Source organism: Carassius carassius, chromosome 2 (genome assembly GCF_963082965.1).
Source record: "Carassius carassius chromosome 2, fCarCar2.1, whole genome shotgun sequence".
Classification (NCBI taxonomy): Eukaryota; Metazoa; Chordata; class Actinopteri; order Cypriniformes; family Cyprinidae; genus Carassius; species Carassius carassius.
In genome coordinates this window covers 43,897,438-43,917,493 of record NC_081756.1, presented here as the reverse complement: position 1 = coordinate 43,917,493, position 20,056 = coordinate 43,897,438, and the positions used below count along the sequence as shown (strand labels likewise).

Sequence of the window (20,056 nt, the reverse complement as noted above, 5' to 3'; positions counted from 1 at the left end):
TATCGAAAATGGTCAGAAAAAGAGAAAATATCCAGCGAGTGGCAGTTCTGTGGGCAAAAATGCCTTGTTGATGTCAGAGGAGAATGGCCAGACTGGTTGGAGCTAATTGAAAGGCAACTGTCAATTGCAGTTGACCACTTTTTTGCAAATGAGGAATGCAGAATGACATCTCTGAATGCACAACATAATGAACCATGAAGCAGATGGGCTACAGCACCAGAAGACCACACTGGGTGCCACTCCTGTCAGCTAAGAACAGGAAACAGGCTACAATTCACATCACCAAAATTTGATTAGTAAAAAAATATGCAGAGACACAAAAAAGATCAGAAATGCTGAGGTGGATATTTATATAAATCTGTAAGCTCAACAGGATTTGTGACATTTAGTTGTTTGGCATTAAGTGCTCCATTCTGTAGACTGAAACGATATCCTTAGTTATTGTACAAGCAATGATAATGGTGTGTCGCAAGATGCTGTGCGATTGAAGATTGTGTCCCAATCAGGTGCTATAAACCAGTTTTTGTCCTCAATTAAAGTGAAATGGTGACAATATCATCTATTTGACACCAAGTGTGCCACACACGTTCTGAAAAGTTAAGGTGGCTGGCTGCAGAAGAGGTCATAAACCCCGCCCACATAATGTAAACGAATGGGACTTAAGCCAAAGATAGTTTCTATCATTTCAAATCATTTTTATCACACCAAAATATGTTTAAATGTTTGCTATTAGTTTGTTCTTTGATGCTATAAAAACGGCGTGTGGAGTCATGAGTGTGAGACTGTGATTGGGTCTGCGGGAATTTGCGAGGAACTTCGATACCACCTCACGATCAGTACTGTGCAAACACGGGCTCCAAATGAATCACTACCATGCAAAATCTGTCTCAGAATCATGTCGTGTTTGCAAGATGACAGTGGCAATAATGGGATGTTTTGGCTCCACTTTTCTATAGTAGAGGAAAGTGGAGATGTGTCATCCATCTTTTTTTTTCAAGTCATTGTTTGGCACATTTGAAAATAAAGCTGTGGAATGAGGTTGAGGACCAATAAGATTTTGCTGTGGGTGGAGCTTCCTGAGGCACTGTGACAAAAACAAATGCAATGTCACCAAAAAGATGGAGATGGATTGTACACATGATGGGTGACGTTCTCACAGCGGCCAGGGCAGGTCACTGAAGTCCACGGGACCTCCCAGACCTGCATCCGCCTCCAGCAGGCTCATGATGATCGCCATGGCAGCCTCATCACTGCTGGAGCCCGGCTCATCCATGATGTCTCTGATACCGATGTGGGAATTATCACCTACGGACCAGAGACAGTATTGTGAACCATTTCAGAAGCAACAAAGACAAATCAGATTATAAACTTACTTAGAATCGAGCTGTTAGAGTAAGGATATCCTGTGCTGTCCTGAGCCGACACCATGCCTGCTGAAGGGATGTCTGGAGTTCCACCATCTGAAATCTAAGCAGTTAGAAAAAATGTAATCAGATGCTATTAAAATTAGTATTAACACATAAAGGTAGCATTACAACGTTTTTGTACATGCACCTTAAGGCATACTCCACCCAAAAATGAATTCTCACATCATTTACTCACCCTCATGTTACTATGACTTTTGTTCTTAAGATGAACACAAATTTAATTTTTTATATTAACCCGAAAGTTTCAAAAGCACTTCAAAAACAGCCAAGCAAACTTGAAGGTAACTTCATGTGTGGATGAATCAGTTTCTCCTAAATATCTAATTTGTATTTATCTGAAGAAAAAAAAAATACATCTGAGATGTACATCTGTGTTGGCATGAGGGTGAATAAATAATAAAATATTTTTTTTTTTAGTGGAGCATCCTAGGGACCTATGAAATCTGTTGTATTTCTTTCCAAATTCAATTTTTTTTTCATAAATATATATATATATATATATATATATTTTTTTTTTTTTTTATTATTATTATTATTATTAAATTTTGTAAAATAACGTCTAAACTAATTTTAGTAATCAAAAAGCCTGTCTAATTAATTGATATCATAAAAACTTATAATTCAGTTATTTTTTTTACAAAAATAAATAATAATAATAGTTTTAAGGCCCTTGTCTGTATGTTTTTATAATTTTAATCATTAAAAGCATGTCTAATTCAATTACAGTTTATCAAAAAAGCATGTCTAATTAAATGAAATTACGAAACTTACAATTTAACAACATTTCAACATCATATATATATATATAAAATACCATTTTATTTGTCACATTCTCTTTGTTAATCCAAACTTTGACGGCTGGTGTGAAACCATCAGAAAGATTACAAACGAAATGGTGAAATGCTGGTGAGGTGATGTGTTCATGCCCTCAGCAGACGCTGAAAATAGCACAAGCATTACGTGCGTTTTAGAATCTGGACAGCATTAGACAAAACTGCGCCGCTCAGTCATTCTCAGAAGAGCAGAAGATGCTGACTTCATATTTCAATAGCAGTCTTTTTGTGCTTTTATATTCAAAGACACTAGTCCATATCAAGATTCAATTAAGTGTATAGTCCTACTTTTGATCTATTGCCTAAATACATGACATTCCTCGTTATACTCTAAACTTTCTAAATAAATTTTTTTTATAACTGATTCTGTGATTCCTACATCATAGGAATCATAAAATCCTAAACTGAAGGACAAAAGTTACCTTCCTGCCCTCCAGCGAGGATGTGTCAGGAGCGGGTGTGCTGTTGGTGATGTTGAGGGAACTTGAGCCACAACTAGAGGGGGATGAGCCTCTTATCCTGTCAATCATATCAATGAAAGGTAAAACCAGCTGCAAGGTCATCAAGATCATGACTCAAATGCAGGTTTTTCTGCATTTTATAAACCGATCAGCATACCTTTGTATCTCCATCACTTCCTCAGCGATCATGCGGCCAATCTTTCCTGCTCCGGGACTCGTGCCTCCAGGGATTCCAGGGACAGTCTTCCCTGAGCCTGCAGCAGAACAACAGGAAAGGTTCATCCCAAAGTTTCTGAAAGGTCTCTAATACTCACCAAGGCTGCATTTACAGTAAAAACAAAAACACTGTCAAACATTATTGCAATTTAAAATAACTTGTTGGCTGTGATATTGAACTGAAAAATGACTTGTTGCAACTTTTTGTGTCTGGTTAGGCCATGCTTTAACAGTCACTTGTGTTTTGTTCTGTAGGGTGTGAAGATTAAATGAGATCTGCCTACCGTCACCAGCTGGAAGGACGCTGTTCATACTCTGGGGTGAGGCAGTGAGCTGAAGATAACCAGGCTCTGCTCCATCAAGAGAACTGCCTCTGAAAACACAGCCATTTCAAGTTAGTAAGCTAAACATATGGCAATCCTATCATTGCAGATTTTGTTCACTCACGAGACGACTGTATTAGTCGAGACAATGTACTCTACTTCTTTGGTCCAAGGGTTCATGAAACTGAACCAGCGACTTCTTAAAGTTATAAAAGAGCCATCTTTAATCTTGAACTTGTAACAGCTGGTGTTGATCTTCTCTTTCATCTGCAGCACTGCAAACAGAGACATACAGATTGCGAGGTCAGCACCAGAGAGCATGGAGAGCATCGCTCTACTATTACCCTGTCTATGGCATTCAGTGAGACGTCCGATGTCATCCTGATGGAAATACTCATAGAACGACGTGCCCAGCAGCTCTTGAGGTAGATAAGCTAGAATGGCTGTGGCCCTAAAATGAAACAGAGGCATCTGTCAAATACAGAAGAACGCAAGTGTTTTTACAGTGCTTGCAAGCAGGTAGTAATAACTTGCAAACTTACAATTTTCTCTCTCTAATGCTCAATATAAAGTATACGTTTTGTAGATAATTTCAGCCCTAAAGGGTGTCCATAATGAAAGCATCAAAATGATCGAAAGTTGTTAATTTTCAGTGAGGGTTAGTAAGATCCAACACTCTGCTTTTTCTGAGTTTTCTTTTTGCTAAACTTTTCTTTAAGGCTTTTTAAACTTTTTGCAAGTATTCAAAATGGTATTGTGCACAGTAAAATAAAGCACTTTTATCGAAATATTGTAACCCGATCTTTCAGTGGAACGAATGATGGCAATTCGACAGAAACAGCAGAATTCTCTTTGGTGTCATATAGAGTTCAAGAGTTGGGTTCCAGAATCAAAAACTCCAATTATTTTCTCCAAAGGGAAATTGATTTTTAATGATAACCCGACCTTTTAAAGACAGACCTGTTGTGATCTCTAATGTTGTTAATCAATAGTATATACCATGGTCGATTATCTAAATTACCCATGATGCACCAGAGAGTCGCGCCATGCAAATTACTGCCAAAAGAGTTCCCCATAAAAAAACAAATTTTCAAATAATTTTGCTTCAAATGAGATCTGCCTCTAATTTTGAGTGCAATGTTTCTCAAACAATGAAGTACCCATTGTAAAAAAAAAAAAAATTCTGGATAAGCAAAACAGTATGTTTAGCAGTAGACTTTAAAACCACATACGCAAACATTAAGACTCCACAGGTGCCGCTGACATATAAAAGCCAAGCAGTGTTTTTGTCATTGTATTTTTAGGTGCACTATGTGCCCTATATTTCTAGCCAGACTGTGACATTATGTCTGTCTGCACCATGGCTGTATTTGTATATTGACTTGCATTGTGCTCGCAAAACCAAATAAGTTGCCATGCTAACTTAAAGATTGGTCATACAGTCAGCATAGACACCAAATGTTTAATCCAAGTCAGTTTATCCATCAGTAGACAAAACAAACCTCTACCAACCAATAATCAATTTTACCTAACAGTTTGCTTACACTTACACTAATGTAATTAAGAGTCTGGAAAATGATACCATATTATTCAAGCATGTCACATTTTGTAGTGCACTGGCATTGTATAAGGTTACTGAAGCAAGTTAAGGTGTGCTCACATTTACGGTTGCTATGAGAAGGAAAGCAAACTATCCAAAGCTATTCTTGCCAGCTAACTAACAAACCAACCAACCATAAAAAAAACTGCTTTCCAAACAGCCTCTTAATGGAAAATGTTATAATTTCAATGTGTGGTCGTGAGTAAACACTTCCAGAATGATTGCCACTCCCACTGAAGGTCTTTAGTTTTGCTTGTTAAATTAAAAACCTCACCCACATATAGAGGTCACTTTTGAACCAAGAGTCTTGCTATTGGTTGGCGCTGTGAGTTTAGTGCTGATTCCCATTGAAAAGGCCTGGATCTAGTTTGCAAAATGGTAAATGTGACCACGCTTTCAAACTGAAACTGCATTTCAAGGCACCCGATGGTCACCACTTGCCTTTGGTCCACAAAGACAAACTTCCCATCAATGGCATGGCGTGAGACATACTCTGTGGGCTTCACCCGGATGTCTGCATTTATGGGTTGTGGGATAATATGAGGATGTAATCGGCCAATGGCGACTAAGCAGCTGAGATTACAGCCTTCATTATCAGGCTCATTGTCTTCATCTAAGCCCATCTTTGTGGGTGGCCAGCTCTTCAGATAGCCAGTGCTGTGGATGGTGCAGAAGCTCTTGCGATCAGCTGCAGGGAGAAGAAATCAAAAGTTATGGCAATGAAACACTGTCTTTGAATATTGAACAATATGTAAAGTAAATTCAAAGAACTAATTTACCTTTCTTTTTGGAGCAAGTTAATGGGAAATCTTTGTCTTCCATTTTGACAAGGGGCCTTTTGCACTTCATTCTGCAGAAGAAGGAGCGTCGGGCCCCCGAGCACAGTCTGGAGGGACTAGGGGCAATGTCTGTCCTAACTGGCAGCCCAGCTGAGAAAATAACAATGTATTGTCAGAGAAGTTCAAAAACTAATACAACCAATGAAATTTAAGTGAATAAAGGCTGCCCCAAGATTTTTTGCCCATTTTGCAGTCTGGACGAGTCAGAGCCAGTCTGCAGATTTTAGATAGAGTGGATAGATTTCACATTAAATCATATACTGTATTGTATGATGGGAACATTTTAGATTTTTTTTAACTATGATTCCATCCAGTCAGAGGATGTCAGACATACTTGATAATATGAGCTGATTTTAGAACACAAATTGTTTTCATTTGTAATGCGTCTCTAAGCAACAACTGACATGTTTCTGTGTGAGTTTGTTATGTTTGGAATGACTTGCAAATCTGGTAGTGTGAGATCCTCAGTCATTTAGTGCATGATGCCCAGCATTTACAAAGTCAGCAGTATGAATAATGCAAAAAAAAAAAAAGTATGATGCTAGTCTTTTAAAATGGAAAAATCAAAAAATCAAAAAATCATGCAGTGTATTCCAACCTTTAAAGTTTTTCTGCATAATGGTGTATTTATTAGCAGGTGCTAACTTACTTTTAGCATCGATGAGTCTTTCGCGTGGGGCTGTGTCGGAAGATGAGAGCTGCTCTTTGACTTTTGCAATGTCTTTAGGATGCAAATAATCAAACAAACTCTGGCCAATCAGGTCATTCTGTGAGACAAAGAGAGCAGGCAATATACTGTAGTGAGTCACTTCAGTCTGATGATCCGTATAAGCCGATTGGTGAATCATAGTAGCATTAGAAGGCCTTACCTGACTGTAATTTAAAATTTTGTAGACAGATTCTGACACAAAAAGGATCTTTCCCCGATCACAGCCCACAACGAACAGAAAACCGTCAGCAGCCTGAGATGGAAAATGAATCACCAGTGAGTCACACAGAGGGTTTGTCACTCAGCAATAACACAAAAAGATTCATTTCTGTAGGTCACTTACCCTTAATATTAAGTGCTTCAGCTCATCTTCTGATAAAAAGGCTGGCTTGTAGTTAGCTTGAGTATAAGGGTTTGCAGCACCTTAACAAGACAGTATAAAATAAGCATATGTACAAGTAATCAATGAACTTCTTGTGGGTACTTGTGAACCAATTACTCAAATAGACAAAACATAATGTGAAGTACATGAATCACTTGCTGTAGGAACCAATAAAATATGCTTTCACGCTAAATCCTTCCTAGATTTCGCTGTTACAACAGAATGCATTGGGTGGCAATGTTTATAAGTGACATTCATGTAATGGCACGCTTTTGGAAACGGAAAAAAATTATACCATATGATCACAAAACGGTTTCATTCCCAAGCGTGTTCACTTTGCGAAACGTTTGAGCTCCCTTCTGTGAAACTTTGTGTTTGTTCGCAAAACTTTTGCATTCTCCCAAAAAAGTACTGCATATTGCAAAATACAGTTATTATTAAAACTCCATTTATATTATTTCAATCACTAGTTTTGTGTTTGCTCAGGGAGCAAATGCAAAAGCATAGAAATATAAGTTTTGTTTTCTTCACCATGTCCACAAATTGTTAAATTAACCTGTTTTGCTACCATTATTGGTGATATAATGTTTGTGATGTACATGCCATACTTTTTTATGTACAGGTACAGTATTCAACTACAAAATAACATGAATGCACATCTCTAGTATAAAGGGTATGGCATTAAAAAGCTCTGCTGAGAATGAAAGTGTGAATCTCACCTCGAAGTGTTTTCATATGCTGGACTGCCATGCGCAGCACCGTGAGTTTGTCCAGCTTGCGGGACATGGCATTGCATGTAGGCACTAATGAAGCCAGCTCATCAATAAAGCTATTCATCTTGTCTCTGCGTCTCTTTTCTATCTGACTGTGAGCCTCCCTGTTGATGACCAAGAGTTCAAAATAATGTCACACTTGGAAGAAAATGCATAGGATCAACAACAGCATATATAAATGCTCTGGATTACAGCACCTTGCACTCTTAATCTGCTGATCGACCCTGTTGAGAGAAAAAATAGTTTAATGTCTGAGAGATAATTAATCATGTAGCCCAAGTATGAACACCAGATAATCAGATACAGTCACAGGTGGAATAACTAATAACCATTTAATATGTAACACTGTAGATTAGGGAACACATATTCACTATTAATTAAGAGTTTTCCCTCAATAAACAACTAATTTGCTGCTCATTAATAGTTATTAAGGTAGTTGTTAAGTTTAGGTATTTGATCGAGTTAAATGATATAGAATATGCACATGCAGAATAAGGCATTAATTTTATAAGTAATAATAAACAGCCAAAATGCTAGTAATATGCATGCTAATAAGCAGTGAGTTAATAGTGAGAATTGGTCCTTAAAAATAAAGTTTTGCCATTTAATATTGAAAATGTATCATACACACACAGTGGAGTTTGAAAATCTGTGAACCCTCCGGAATTTTCTATATTTCTGCATAAATATGACCCAAGAAATCATCAGATTTTCACACAAGGACTGAAAGTTAACAAAGAGATCCAATCAAACAAATGAGATAAAAATATATACTTTGTAATTTATTTATTCTGGAAAATGATCCAATATTACAAATCTGTGAGTGGCAAAAGTATGTGAATCTTTAACATTAGCAGTTAATTTGAAGTCCATCTATTGGTGATTGGAATCAGTGGGGTGTCATTCCCTGTCCTGTTTTATTTCAATAGTTCACGCTTACATATAATTAGCTGAGGTATGGAATGCGTATTTGGCGTGCTGTCCGGGGAAGGGCTCCGAGCTCGGGAATGGCCCGAACCTAGAGTACCCCCCCCTTCCCCGTCTATTTATAAAGTGAACTTGAAGTGAGGAGATGGGGTGGAGGAGGGATGCTGATAAACCGTCAATGGATAGAGGTAAGTCAGCGATATTTATACTATGGGATTGATTACTTGATTATGGTCCACCTGTGTTGATTAGGCTAAGTATCTGACGCGCTCCTCCCGAATCTTATTAATAAAATTACATTTAAAGAACAGGGATCTTTCAAAGTCTGATCATGTTTGTGGAAGTGAATCATAGAATGAACAAAGAAGATCTCTGGGGACCTCAGAAAAAAAAAAAAAGTTGATATTGCTCATTAGGCTGGAAAATGTTACAAAACCATCTGTAAACAGTTTGGGCTCCACAAATCCACAGTCAGACAGATGGAGGAAATGCAAGACCACTGTTAAACAAGACATGTAATGACTGTGAGGTTGCAAAAACCCCAGACCTTTCTCTTGTTGGTTTATGAACACTGCTGCTGGTCTGCCATTTGCTACAGATCATGTGGACAAGAATCCAGAGGGCTACTGTAGAAATGTTTTGTGGATGGATGAGACAAAAATAGTAAAAAAAAAAAAAAACACAAACAAAGGGGGGCTCAAATGAGAAGTGCTATGTTTGGAGAAAGGTAAACACTGCATTCCAGCAAAAGAACCTTATCCCATCTGTGAAACATGGTGGTGTTAGTATCATAGTTTGAGCCTGTTTTGCTGCATCTGGGCTAGGACTTGCCATCATTGATGGAACAATGAATTCTGAGTTATTCCAGCAAATTCTAAAAGAACATCTGTCTGAAAACTGAATCTCAAGAGAAAGTGGGTCATGCAGCAAGACAACAACCTCAAGCACACAAGTCGTTCTACCAAAGAATGGTTCAAGAAGAACAACGTTTGATGTTTTGGAATGGTCAATTCAAAGTCAGGACCTTAATCCAATTGAAATGTTGTGGAAGGACCTGAAGCAAGCAGTTCAGAGAATGAAACCTGCCAATACTGTACTGAGGAAGGGGCTAAAATCAAGCCGTTGTGCGGGACTGATCAGCAGTTACAAGAAGCTTTCAACTGCAGTTATCGCTGCAAAAGTAGTCAGACCAGATACTGAAAGCAAAGATTCACATATTTCCCCACTCACAGATGTGTAACACTGGGTGACAAAGTATATATTTTTGTCTCATTTGTTTGACTGTGTTCTCTTTGCCAACTTTTAGAACTTTCAAATTCACCAAAGGTCATGTACATACTGTACATAAATCATTTAATTTACCTTCCAGGTTGTTTGTCCTTGTCTATGTCCATACTGTCCCTTAAAAATGAACAGTAAACAAATACATTAGCTTAAATAGTTCACAAGTCAACCTATATAAAGTCATCTGAATGGGAAGATGTCCTGATTTTCAAGTAAAAGGGCAAATTATTTCTCAAAACCACATGAAAAGTACTCTTTATAACAAATGAATTCTTCTCTTCCTTGTCTATAAATGATTAGGTTAAGAGCACATATGATTAATTTCTCATCATTAAATGTAATTGCAGGATAGGATTCCCACAATATGGTAAGAGGTACAAATATACTATGACTTGATATGATGTAACTCCCATCTCATGCACCATCAGCTCCAGCTTGGTTGTTTCATAATGACTTGATTCCTAACTGACCAGAATGAGAGACATTTTACACATTGATTTCCTGAGGGCTTGACGCTGATAACATCTACCACAGATTGTATTTTCCTCTTGGTTAAATGTTTTTTTGTTTTTAATTAGAACAGACTTTTACTCACCTAAACCTGTATGAGCTCAAATATTAACTTGATGGATAATATAATACAACTACATGTTCTTATTTGCAAATTTAAATATATATCTTGATATTTTTTATAAGGACATGCCAATTTTATTAGAATATCATGAACCCCCCCTTGATGAAAAACTCTTCATTACACACACACACATTTATATATATATATATATATAGGACCACACCCCTAAATGCATTGAAGCAACTGCCATGTGATTGGTTGATTAGATAATTGCATTAATGAGAAATTGAACAGGTGTTCCTAATAATCCTTAAGGTGAGTGTGTATATATATATATATATATATATATATATATATATATATATATAGTCATTTGCATGTTTTGTTTTGATACTTACTCAAATGAAAATCCATCAATTCTGTGAAAAGAAACATAATTCACATGATGTCATTAAATGCATATTCCTCCCCAAAATAAAAATTCTGTCACAATTTACTCTCCCTGAAGTCGTTCCAAACCTGTATGATTTTCTTCCCTTCTGTGGTACCTAAAAGAAAATATTTTGAAGAATGTGGGTAACCAAACAGTTTCAATTCCCATTAACTTCCAGAATCACTGAGTTGGAAAAAGGATCACCCCCTTGTGTCAGTATTTTGTTAAATCACAATTAATTAAAATTTGTTAAAAAGAGTTATTGTGTGCACATCCCACCTTCTGGGAGGTGCTGGACAAAGAAAGACTACTGAGGTGAAGAAATGTAATGTCCGCAACACTGCTAACTCCCATAATTTATTAAAAAACAAGCAACGTTTCGACCCTCAGGTCTTCATCAGGCTTAATATCAATGTGAAGTGAAATCACCTTTAAATAGACACAGGTGATCACCTTAATTAGACACACACAAATACAAGTCATGTGACAATTACAAGTCATAATAACCCCACTCATTACTCAATTAAGGGAACAGTTGTATGGAGAAAACAATCAACATACATAGCCTACATGCAGAAACACAAATGCACTCATTGTAAGCATGGCTCAAACACAAATGTACTCATAAGAATGGCTTTATGTCAAAATCTTCATTAAGACCATAAGGAGATAATGTGTTTAAATAGTAAATCCAAAAAGTTTCCCGTTGGAGAAGCTTTTTACCATGATCACCTCCTCTAAACGGTTTGTTGACCCGCTCCACCCCAATATATCTAAGGGCGCTGACATTATGCCCAGCTAATTTAAAATGAGCAGCAACAGGACTACATTCATCTCCTGTTCTGATGGTGCTTCTGTGCTCACTGATCCTAGTCTGTAGCGCTCTCGTTGTTTTACCGACATATGATAAGCCACATGGGCAACTGATTAAATAAATAACATGTGTGGTACTACATGTAATGGTGCCGCGAATAGATAGTGTCTTACGAGTGTGTGGATGATTAAAATTTTTACATTTATGCGTATACGAGCACTGGGCACAACTTCCACATCTATAATTACCCTCTGGCATGTTAAAAAAAGGAGTTGTAAGTTGTGGACGTATATCATTCTTAACTAGATGGTCTTTTAAGTTAGAAGCACGCTTAAAAATAAGCTTAGGTTTTTCTGGGAAGACTCTGATTAGTTTGGGGTCCGAATCAATAATGTGCCAATGTTTGTAAACAGATTTTCTAAATTCTGATACAAGTGGAGAGTATTTTACACAGCATAAAGGAGACTTATTTGGAGGTTTTGTGCGTTTATTTGATCGAAGGCACTCATCTTGCGTTGTCTGATCAAAACGTTCTTTTGCCGAATCCACCCAATCTTGTTTGTACCCTCTATTGAGGAATCTTTTTGTCAAGTCCGCAGCCTGCTTTGAGTAAGATGTGTTATCGCTGCATATTCTGCGTACACGATTAAACTGACTTATTGGGAGACTTTTGACCAACGGCCTGGGATGAAAACTATCCCCATGCAATATAGTGTTGCGATCTGTAGGCTTGCGAAAAAGATCAGTTTTTAAGACCGTACCATCTTTATATATCTGGATATCCAGAAAACTGATGCGTTGTTTATCATATTCCAGAGTAAATTTTAAATGTTCATTACAAGAGTTCAAATACTCCTGAAAGTCATTTAATACATCCACTGTGCAATCAATAATCAGAAAAATATCGTCAATAAACCTCTTGTAAAAATAAGATCTTAGAGTAAAATGGGTTTCTCTGATGCAGCACAAATTGATTCTCAAAAAGACCCATAAATAAACAAGCATAATTAAGGGCCATTTTGCTTCCCATGGCAGTGCCTTTCTTTTGTATATAAAACTCATCTTGGAAGCGAAAGAAGTTATTGGTAAGAACTATGTTCGCCAAGTCTAATATGCACTCAGTGCTAGGTTTTGACTCCGCCTTATTCAAAGATAGAAAATACTGAAGTGCTTCTAGGCCACCATCATGTGGAATATTTGTGTACAAACTCTGAACATCAAAAGTGGCCAACAAACAATTATCAGAAATATGATCAAAGGTCTTTAGTGAATTGATAAAATCGATAGAGTCACGTATATAAGAAGGAAGGGTAACCACTTCTGATTTAATAAAATAATCAACGAAAGCAGAAATATTTTCCGTTAGGCTACCAATCCCACTGACAATAGGTCTTCCCTTCAGAGGGGTATCTAAGCCCTTGTGGATTTTAGGGAGTGTATAAATTACAGGGATCACTGGATGTTCAATCTTAAGAAACTCAAAGGCATTTTTGTCAAATTCACCATTAATAAAGTGATGTTCTAATTGAGAATATACCCCGTTCTTCAACCTATTAGTGGGATCAGATGATAATCTCTCATAGAATGTACAATCACTTAATTGTCTTTTAATTTCATTTTCATAATCCACAACATTTTGCAAAACAACAGCTCCCCCCTTATCAGCAGGCCGTACCACAATTCTATTGTCCTTACTCAGATCCATTACAGCTATTCTTTCCTCTTTAGTCAGGTTATTGTACACTTTATATTCTTTTTAATTTTTTAGTAGACCCTTTACATCATTCTCAACCAAACGACAGTATGTATCCAAAGAGGCATTACGGTGCTTAGGAGGAATAAAAGTTGATCTTTTCTTAAAGCGACTATGGGACAAGTCACTAGGGGCAGAGGAAACAGGCAACAGGACTTGATCCAGAGAGGGAACACTCGTGGTTAAACTATCCTTCACATCAGAATGGAAAAACTCCCTCAATCTAAGATTACGAAAGAACTTCTGGAAATCAATAATAGTCTCAAAGTCATTAGTATGAGTAGTTGGGACAAAACTCAGTCCTTTACTCAAGGCTGACGTACAAGCCTCAGACAAAGTTTTTTCAGAAAGATTAATTACCGTACTCTCCTGCTGGTCTGAATACGGGGCTGTCTGCGACCTCTTTCGCTGACTTCTTCGGCATCGTTTTTTCCTGGAAACTGGTCTGCTCTCCGCCATCGTTGTGAATTTTGAGGTTTTCTCAGGCCGTATCCTAAAAAAGACACTCCGCGCTCTGATTGGCCACTCACATCTGAGCCTGAATCATACGATGAGGATGACAACCATGGTTTTCTGTTTCCTTGTTGTCGTTGGCGTACAGGTCGTACTCATTGTACTCATTGTCCCTGGTTGTGCTGCAATTTGGTTAGAGATTCTGGTTTACCATCCCTCCAAAAGTAGACTTTGCTCTGCTTGTAATCCTCAGCATCCCGTGCAAACTTGGTCCTCTTGACACTCCTGACTTCGCTGGTGCAGTCGATACGATGGCGTTAAAGCTCCTTCTTGATCTCCCCAAGTCTTTTCTTGTCAGACAACACTTTCAATTTGATTTCTGTTTGCTTGAAATCTTCCCTTGTCGATTCCAGTTGAACAGTGATTTCACTTATAACGAGGGCCATCAGATCAAAAGAGCATTTGTTTAGTATTTCGCACCAGCGTGTGCAAAAAGTAGGATTTTCCTGGCCCAAAGCAGGCGCTTTCTGCAGTCTCAGACCACGAGGAATGATCTTTTTTCTTAAATAATCACTTAATGTTACAGCGTGCAAATGTTGTCTAATCTCTCGTTCCTGTAGATTAAACAGTTTATGAGTCAGTGCATCACCTTCCTTTGGGTCTGTTGTATCCTCATCAAAGATGGACTCCTTCAGCATAATACGGTCATAATCCTCTTGGTTAAATTAAAAAATGCCACTTGGGCTGGCATGGGTTTCTTCCTCAGACATGACTTAATTGTCAAAGGGGCAAGTGATTTATCAAGGGAGATAAGCCATTCTTATGAGTACATTTGTGTTCGAGCCATGCTTACAATGAGTGCATTTGTGTTTCTGCATGTAGGCTATGTATGTTGATTGTTTTCTCCATACAACTGTTCCCTTAATTGGCCAAGGAAATTTAACATCTTTACCCTTAAAGGGGTCATATGATTTACATTGTTCCTTTCTCTTTGGAGTGTTACAAGCTCTTGGTGCATAAAGAACATCTGTAAAGTTGCAAAGACTATGGTCTCAAATCCAAAGAGATATTCTTTATAAAAGTTAAGAGTCAACCACTCCTACCTAAAACAGTTCATTCTAACACACCCCCACATGCCTACGTCACGATTTGGGAAGATTTGCATAACGCCTCCCAAATGTTCATGCAAAGAAAGAAGCTGTGAATTTTTTTGGTTGTTGTTGCCACCACCATGTTGTGAAGACGCTGTGTTTCATTGTGACATCTAAGCTACTTTGTTTGGCCTTCCAAAAGAGGGCACAACTAGAAATCAATAGTTAAGTTGTATTTACAACACTGTTCCGGAACAGTTCAACCCAAATATTCAAATGTGTGCAGCGAATTTTGCAGACTTGTCTGTTTCTATAAAGTGGGGCAATTCCAACTTTGCAAGGAAAGCCCGGTGCTTTTGACTCACAGCCTGTAAGTGCACTTTCATATGTAAAGGATTTGCCAAAGATGATTCAAACGTGAGTTTTGAACAGTGCAGAGTATAGCTTGTTGTTTGTCGTTTTTCCACTCACAAATGCAGGCATGGTTTTATGTTTATGCAGCACGATACGCAATGCAACGTGTAAAAAGACAGTATGAGTCATTATAATCAGTAATTATATCCCCACTGGATGCAAAAATGCCTCATTTGTAATGGGTTTTATTGGTTTTGTCTCGTCGTGCCAGGACACGGCATCACAGTATGGTAAGAGGCGTAACATTTCCGTCACATGCTTGAGGCTTTTGCCCAATCACAGCACACCTCGCTGGTCATAATATTTGGCCATCCTGTCAGACAAAGAAATTATGAACACATGCAAAAACAAGCAAGGACCCACAAAATATTAATAAATGATAATGTTGTAGATAGTATTGCCAATTTAGTGATCTTGCACTAAATTTAGTTACTTCCTTGCCCCTTTGGAGACTTTTTTCAAAAAATAAATAAAAAATCCACACATAACTTTTGGCAACTGTTGTGTTTTTTTGGGGTTATTTAAGACCTGTGCATTGCGGCACTTTTTTCAATTTGCAGCCAAAAAAAAGTTTAATTACTACTTTCATTTTTGCAGTTAGAGCATTCATTTGTAGAGTTGAAGAAGTTACTAAATTTCTTACTTGGTCAGTTAGAAAAATAATTGACTATCTTGACGATCAAGTTTTGTATAGTTTTATCAAATCAAGATCATCATATGACTTCAATACGTCATATCTTAGTAGTATTAGTAGTAGTAGTAGCCCTTTATTGTCACTAGTCACAAGTACCAGCGAAATTAGCCATCAACCTGTCCATACATACATACAATATGACAAGGGGGTAGACAGGACAGAAAGACAGGAAATTGAGGAAGAAATACAGCATAACATTTATATCTTCATAGAAAATCGGTCTCTCCTCCTCTTTGCTGCCCTCTTCTTAGGAGACCTCTCCAGTTCTCCTAAATAATTTTTGGAGCTGAGATCTAGTATTAACATTTAGGAACCTTTATGAATCACTCTAATTTTTAAGACTAAGAAAAATAGTAAAATTACATCATTCTTAGAATTTTGACACACTTGAGACTAAAATTTTACTTTATATAGCAGCTTTATATATATGGGCCCAGATCGGTTTATATAACATCCTATTTAAACAGTCAAAAATAATCAGTAAAATCGGAATTATATCAGTCAGAATTGCAAAAAAAAGTGTAATTGTAAACGGGGCTACTGTTTTCACATGCACACAATGACTACTCTTTGTCATAAATTCCTGCAACTGCTTGAGAGCTGTAGGCCTCTTGGTCACCTCGACCAGTTTGGAGTGACATCCTGATCCAGGGAGCCTTTGAATTTTGAATTTTTATTTTTGTATCCATCTCCACCCTTAATTGATTGTTTGCTTCAGTTGCACTACCAAGGACTGAAATGCTCCAGGAAAGCTCTTTTCATGCTGAACTGATCGAAATAAGCTGACCACAGTTGAAAGTCAAATGGCTTTGAGCACCATTGAAAAGCTTTTTAGTACTTTTTAGGAGGGGGGGCTGATCCATTTTCCAACTCAATGATTATATTTATTTATTTATTTTCTGACATATTGGAGTTATATCTTTCACTTGAATGTTATCAGTTGCACTGAGGAAATACAGCTGGATAAAACAAAAACTGTGTCTGTCTCCATTTCAGGCTGGTGATTCTTTTCTATACCCACTGTGTGTACAATATGTGTGTGTATGTATGTGTGTATAGTTTTATCAAATCCAAATCATCATATGAGTCCAATACGTCATATCTTAGTAGTAGTAGTAGTAGTAGTAGTAGCCCTTTATTGTCAAATATATATGTTCATATTTCATTAATACATTATTTTTTCAATCTTATTGCTAATAGAGTATCAAGTTTGTGCTTAAAATTATGGATTCATAGTTGTATATGTAATGTTTGTTTTAGAGTGATATCAGAGCGAAAGATCAAAATGATCCAACTCTGTGCCATGCTTTGTCCCGCTTACGTATTGTAAAATATTGTAAATTAAACAGTATTACAAATATACAATATTATTCATTATACCATAATATGCATTTTTTGGGGGGATGTGATACCTTCTACTAGATTCTCCAAATTAAAAAGAATAATACTGTAATAATAATATCTGAAATAGACTTTTTTGTACCATTATAAATGTCTCTGCTGTCACATGATCAATTTTACTGCATCCTTGCTGAATAAAGTTTTTTTTTTCTTTCTTACTGACCCCAATCGTTTGAATGGTGCCATGTGAACAGAGTAAGAGGATCTGTTAGGACTTGCTCTTACTGATAGTCGGTGATGCTGCCCTTCCTCTTGCGGGTGTAGTCCATGCCCGGCATTCCCATTGAGCTGCTGATCAGATCAGAGGAACTGGGAGACATGAACTCATTCATCGTGGAGGAGATGTCCATTCTTTGGTCTGCCATTATATCATCTGCAAAACACAAACATAAATTTAACCCTTTAGTTTCTTGTAATCTGTTATGGTAACAAAACTATTAAAATAATTCTGCAATTTCTTAACTACTTAAAAACTTAACTAGCCTCTGCAAGAGAAGAAAGTTGTGGTAAAGAAGGATATATAATCTCCACCCTAACAGAGCTCGAGCATTTCATAACCCAGACACAAGAGAGGGTTTTAGATGATGTAAGTGAGCAGACAGCCACTCCTGAATGTTATATGCAAGTCTGAGCACAACAGTGAAAACAGTTAACATTAACAGATTACATTTAAAATATATAACAAAAAGTTATGGCCTAAAATGAATATATTGCTGATTTCCTGCAAGGATGGGCAGTATTTCAAATACAAGTATTTGAAATACTATTTTGTATTTAAATACCATTGGAAAAGTCAAATGTGTTTTGTATTTAAATACATTTAATCTTAGTATTTTTGTATTTAGTATTTTTGTATACTTGTTGATACAGGAAATCAGCAGTCTAATAAAAATGCTAAGATTAAATGTATTTAAATACAAAATAATTTTACATGCATTCTGTCGTCGGATTGATCATTTAAACTTGTTTAAATAGTTTTTATACTTTATTATGATAGTTTATGCCTTATTCTGTACAAGCTATAGTAGATTCATTAATCCTACCCAATACCTAGGTACGCATTGATTTCTGCTGTGAAATCTTTATTGGTTTGTAGAACGTAAACAAACAAATAATTGTATTTTGTTAGTATTTCATTACTGAAGCAACCTAGGTTTACTTTATTATTCATACATAATTTTTTAGAAAAACTGTGTTAAATAAAGGTAACACATATTTTACTCAACATAAAACACAAAGGCATTTTTTTCAATAAACTGTTCTATTTCAAAACATTTGCTATTGCTATTAATATACATACAAAATCTTTAACTACTTTTTGTATTACAGAAATACAGAATTTATATTTTGATATAAATGTCCTAACTGCTTCATTTCACATTATGTGAGGAGACATAACCCGTTACCCCCAGATTACCACATTTGTAGATGAACTCTAGTACGTGGATGCTTATGATATTGCTTAGCTTTTCAACAGAGTCTAGTTTTCATCTTGAAATAAGGTACATCTTTTTATTACATATTACTTTTGTAAGCCACTAAATTCCCAGAATCCATCTGTCACAGACTTGTCATATTACTAACTTGTCTGTATGCTTCACATTTCATGATGCAAATTACAGGTGTGAATAGAAGCAGACAGGTGTCAGTCTGACTTGACACTGTAAAGAGAACAGATTGTGCCAAAACATAATCGAATGTGGGCCGCTGGTGGCATGGAGAGATTGGGGTATTACAATACCAGGTTTAATTGGGTTTCACGGCACTCTGGACCTGTCAGGTCACATGGTTCAAGTGTCAGCTGGTGAAAAGTAGGGCAAAGATTAAGTCAAGGGGAATAAGAGTCTGAGAAAAGTCATGGCCTTATGACAGTAATAAGAAGCACTGAAGCCATCTTGATTAATTCTCTACATTTAATCATCATGCACCCCAATGACAATATCTGTGAGGAACTGGAAGTCAAATGAGAACAAGAAAATATATATTACCTTGCCTTATACTTAATAATAATAAATGACATCCAAAATTGAGCTGCTTGTTGTGCAGGACTTAAGCAATCAAACATATAATTTTCATCGGGTTGACAATAGATTTTTGAAAAAAAATAAAAAGATGTGACCAGAATGTGATAGAGGCTTGGGAGTGGGCCAGTAAGTGACCACCTAGCAACCATCCAAAATGTCCTAGTAACCACCTAGAATACATTTGCAACCATGTAGCAACACCCTGGAAACCACGCAGAGTCTCAAATAGGCAAGAACCATTCACATTTACAGGGCTCCAAACTGCGACTAAAACGGTCGCATTTGCGACCATAAATATTAAGATGCGAGTGAAGTTTTTGCTGAGGTCGCCACTGGCGACTAGGCCTATGTATTTACATGCTAACTCTTAAAAAATTGCATGTAATGCCTTTTTTTCTGATTGTTTTGCATTCACATCTTTTGTTATGTTCGCGCATTGAGAGAATGCGCATCGAAGTTTTAGTGGGAAAAAGAGTTTTAAACAGTCCTCATCTGCTGCGCAGCAGCGCTGACACACACCTGATAAACGCGCGCGAGAGAGAAATGATGGAGACTTGAAGAGAAAGTGCAGAAAAACAGCGTCTATTTCGTTCATAACTTGAACAAACTACAACAGGTAAAGCTGTCATCT

The 20,056-nt window shown here is 37.0% G+C and overlaps 1 protein-coding gene across 4 annotated transcripts; it reads right to left on the bottom strand.

Moving 5' to 3' along the window:
• Window positions 1-766: 766 nt before the first annotated feature.
• On the bottom strand, window positions 767-19,661 carry LOC132110449 (basic helix-loop-helix ARNT-like protein 1). 4 transcript variants are annotated; one of them, XM_059517077.1, is made up of 18 exons: window positions 19,143-19,661; window positions 17,627-17,774; window positions 10,747-10,767; window positions 9,853-9,891; window positions 7,761-7,787; window positions 7,510-7,667; window positions 6,752-6,831; window positions 6,569-6,661; window positions 6,349-6,466; window positions 5,640-5,789; window positions 5,302-5,548; window positions 3,605-3,711; window positions 3,385-3,535; window positions 3,222-3,310; window positions 2,879-2,975; window positions 2,683-2,779; window positions 1,374-1,467; window positions 767-1,305 (listed from the first exon to the last, which is right to left on the bottom strand). In XM_059517077.1, exons 2-18 carry the CDS (start codon window positions 17,764-17,766, stop codon window positions 1,154-1,156), a joined length of 1,860 nt encoding a protein of 619 aa, XP_059373060.1. In that variant the 5' UTR covers window positions 17,767-17,774; window positions 19,143-19,661; the 3' UTR covers window positions 767-1,153. The 4 variants fall into 4 exon arrangements, with proteins under 4 accessions (XP_059373060.1, XP_059373051.1, XP_059373068.1 ...); XM_059517068.1 differs by lacking the exon at window positions 19,143-19,661 and having other exon boundaries at window positions 17,627-18,046; XM_059517085.1 differs by lacking the exon at window positions 19,143-19,661 and having other exon boundaries at window positions 2,879-2,969; window positions 17,627-18,046.
• Window positions 19,662-20,056: the final 395 nt, after the last annotated feature.

Bases quoted from the DNA above. Each gene is read 5' to 3' on its own strand.
- LOC132110449 (XM_059517077.1), bottom strand. From the start codon at position 17,766: ATGGCAGACCAAAGAATGGACATCTCCTCCACGATGAATGAGTTCATG. The intron at 7,668-7,760 runs GTGCTGTAATCC...GGTCATCAACAG, and splicing joins CAGCAGATTAAGAGTGCAAG to GGAGGCTCACAGTCAGATAG. The intron at 2,780-2,878 runs GTATGCTGATCG...TATGATTGACAG, and splicing joins GAAGTGATGGAGATACAAAG to GATAAGAGGCTCATCCCCCT.